This window comes from Echinops telfairi, unplaced genomic scaffold (genome assembly GCF_000313985.2).
Source record: "Echinops telfairi isolate 266 unplaced genomic scaffold, ASM31398v2 ScPeMD7_7457;HRSCAF=8495, whole genome shotgun sequence".
NCBI lineage: Eukaryota > Metazoa > Chordata > Mammalia > Afrosoricida > Tenrecidae > Echinops > Echinops telfairi.
The window spans coordinates 554,250-557,625 of record NW_022111357.1 but is presented as its reverse complement, the minus strand read 5'-3'; the positions used below and the strand labels follow the sequence as shown (position 1 = coordinate 557,625).

Here is a 3,376-nt window from a genome sequence, read left to right as displayed (position 1 = left end):
CCCTCCCGCCCTCCTTCCTTCTGCTTCCGGGTCGGAGCCATGGCGCTGGCAAATTCAAGCCCCGTCAACCCTGTGGTGTTCTTCGATGTCAGCATAGGCGGCCAGGTGAGATGCAGGCGGCCACCCAGCCCGGCGCCGACGGGGAGCTGCGCGGGGCCGGCCGAGGGAGCTTCCAAACCTCGGGGTGGCGGACGCGGGGAGCCCGAAAGTGAAATCGGGCCACCACCTAGCGACCGGCCGGCGGCGGGAGAGGGAGGAGGAGGGCGCTTGCCCATTCTGGCGCCCCGATTGTGGAAGGATTCGGCCGAAGACAGAAAGGCAGTGGAGGGCGATTCCCCGCGGCGTGGGAGGGTGGGCCAGGCATTCCCACTCCTGGCGCCGGGGCCTTCCCGCGCTGGGCCTGGCCTTTTCCGACTGTCTCCTGCCGGTTGCAGGAAGTTGGCCGCATGAAGATCGAGCTCTTTGCAGACGTCGTGCCGAAAACGGCGGAGAACTTTAGGTGAGGAGGTGATCCACCGGGCCGGAACCCAGGCCCAGTCAGCCTGCGGCATCGTCCCGTCGCTGTCCACTCAATGCCTGCCCTCGAGACGCCTCATCCCTCTGGGGATCGCTCTGTGCAGATCGCTCCCCTTTAGTTTGCTCCTGTGCCAATTTCTGTTGTGGGTCTGTGTGAGTGGGTGTCGGGACAGCCGTTTGGCGGGTGGGGGTCTACCTGGCCCTAGAGTAGCTGGCTTTAATGCCTGTGTCCACCCCTCCCCAGAGGAGAGGCTTGCTTTCACAGCCTTGGTGTCCTGATGATTGAATCGTTCCTCTTCCTTTCAGGCAATTCTGCACCGGAGAATTCAGGTCAGTCTCAGACACGGTTGCCTTTCCTGCCTGTTCTTGATGGGGATCTTGAGCTAGCTGGGACGCACAGCAGGGTTTGCTTGCTTCCAACACTCGGATAGGAGGTTACACCCCAGGGAGAGGTGTAGCTGCACTTTCTTTTCCTTCCTCACCTCTGCCCTCAGCTCTTTTTAGAAAAGCCCTTTTGAGTCGGGTGTGTGTTACCCTGGAAAGTTCTATGATTGCCTGTTTTCATTCCCAATCTCTCTTCTGGTTGTAGAAAAGATGGGGTTCCAATAGGATACAAAGGAAGCACCTTCCACAGGTAAGCAAGCCTTTGGCAGATCATCCTGGGAGCTTTCGGGATTGCATCCTGGAGGATTAGAAAGAGAAAATCAGAAAGTAAGTCTTAGATTTTAGGAAGAACATTTTTTATGCATTCAGTAACTCATTTGAAGACTTATTCAAGTGTTCTAACTGCTTATACTCTTCCACGAATTCCGTTTAGCTATTCAAAATAGAAATTACCCATGATTCCAACATTCTATTTTTTTCATAAGCTTGTGTGGGTGAATGCAGTTTTTTTTTTCTTCAGTATAGTTGCACTCATACATCCTGATGCCATTCTTAAAATGGCCACACAGGGGGCTTTAAAAAGTTCCTGGGCAAACGGAATCCCAAGATAACTTAAAGGATTTCCCCAGGCATTTTTATTGAAGCCCCCTGGATTATTAGCATCCTAGGATGATAATTTTTCATGATAATGACCGTGGCAATCTCCAGGTAGCATTGTTTCCATTCAGAGTCTGCTTCAAAGGCCTCCTTGAAATTAAAAACAAGAATTAACAGGTCACTTGCATGTTGATTTTAAGTGATGGTCTCTAACCCTCCTACCATTCCTGTGAGTTGGTAGGTGTTATTTACATTCTACAGTTTGGAAACGGAGGCTGGGAAAGACTAAGAACCCTGCATAGGTAGCATAACTGGTACTTTTCCGACCCCTGTGTGTGTAGCAGATCCAGCATCTTACAGACTTTCTCTGTGGTGCTTTCCCAAAAATTGTCATCGAGCCCTTGATTTGCCGTTTGCTTTGGTAGATATTTTGAGTTCTTCCTGCAGGGCTTCAGTCCCTCTTGTTACTGTTCCTGGACCAGCTGGTGAATGAAGCCCTTTATGGGAGTCATCCCGTCAATTCATCATTACAGAAGAGAATAATCCCATGGGCAGCCAAAGTGATGAAATTTGAAATCAAGTTAATCTACACTATGGTGTTTCTAAACCATAGATTTTTTTCCTCTCAGAATTCTTTGCTCTCTCTTTTGCAGGGTCATAAAGGATTTCATGATCCAGGGTGGAGACTTTGTAAATGTAAGTTCTAATCCTTTCTTATCAAAGACCTGTCAGTTTGTTGTTATTGCTACCATGGCTGCTGTTTTTGCTACAGGTCCCAGTCTTCAGCTTGGAGAACAACAATCCAGTTTGATGGGTTTGGAGGGTGATAGGAGGGAGACCATTTAGGATGTTAGCTGCTATTTACCACCAGGTGACAGACATCTGCATTTTACTTCATTCGCCAGTTTTCATGGTGCAAACCGCAGCCAGAAACTGGAATTTGTGCCACAAGATGCTTGGCTCTGCCGACAGACCCACACTAATTAAAATTACATGAAATCTACTTAGAACTTAGGTACAAATTCTGCCCCACACCCACTGCTGGTATCCCAGAGGCTGAAAAGCTGTGCTTTTAATCAGAAGTTGATTCAGGAAGCAATCAGGAAGAAAGGTAGATACTAAGAGAGGGATCCTTCCTCTGTTCTCCAAGGACCTAATGGAATATTCCTTCACAAACAAACATGTTTTTCTAGAATGTGTCCCCATGTTAAGCTTTATATCCCACCACCCTTCCACCTCAGATGGTGCAGAATAAGGCACTTTTTGAAAATCAAAGCTGTTGTTCTCACTACCCATCCATTTCTGTGCAGCGCTCTGATTTATTCAGTAACATTTGGTTATTATGTAGTTGGGTTGGTATTGTCTTGACTCCGAGAAACATTCTTTCTCCATGTTTCGTGTTCTATTGTTATTATTCATGAGCTTTTAAGATGCCTCTCTTTCCCAGCCTCTGTGGGGTTACAAACTGACAGGTTTTAGCACAGATCAAGTTTCCAGAGACATGATGTTGAAAGCTGAGAAGTTTCACCAAAAACTTTTGATTTCTCTTTAGGCAATAATAGATGGGGGCACATACGCTCGGGGTTCGTTTCCTGTATAGTGCCCATTAGCTGGCCTTAGATAATGACTCCCTTTAGATGTTAATGACTCCTTTAGACATGGCCTGTTCTTACCTCTGCTCGGCCGTTTCCCGATGCCCACTTTATTTATGCTGCCTGTCCCAGTAGACAACCTCTAGCCACGTGGAAGGAAGCAGAGCTTGTGACTACATTCTTTTTTGTTGGCTAGTGAGAAAGACTGCCTTCTTTCCTTTCTCTCCATAGGGTCCAGTATTGCCAGGAACAGGGCCAACCTCTTCCTGGGTTTTGCCCCACGTGCA

At 48.1% G+C, this 3,376-nt stretch overlaps 1 protein-coding gene across 1 annotated transcript in view; it reads left to right on the top strand.

Annotated features, from left to right (window-relative positions):
* Positions 1 to 29: 29 nt before the first annotated feature.
* Positions 30 to 3,376, top strand: part of PPIH (peptidylprolyl isomerase H) — a 23,478-nt gene continuing 20,131 nt past the window's right edge. The window contains exons 1-5 of the mRNA XM_004704920.4: positions 30 to 105; positions 435 to 499; positions 823 to 846; positions 1,106 to 1,150; positions 2,151 to 2,193. Coding sequence (XP_004704977.1) covers positions 40 to 105; positions 435 to 499; positions 823 to 846; positions 1,106 to 1,150; positions 2,151 to 2,193 — 243 coding nt within the window. The 5' untranslated portion in view covers positions 30 to 39. The remainder of the gene's footprint in view (positions 106 to 434; positions 500 to 822; positions 847 to 1,105; positions 1,151 to 2,150; positions 2,194 to 3,376) is intronic.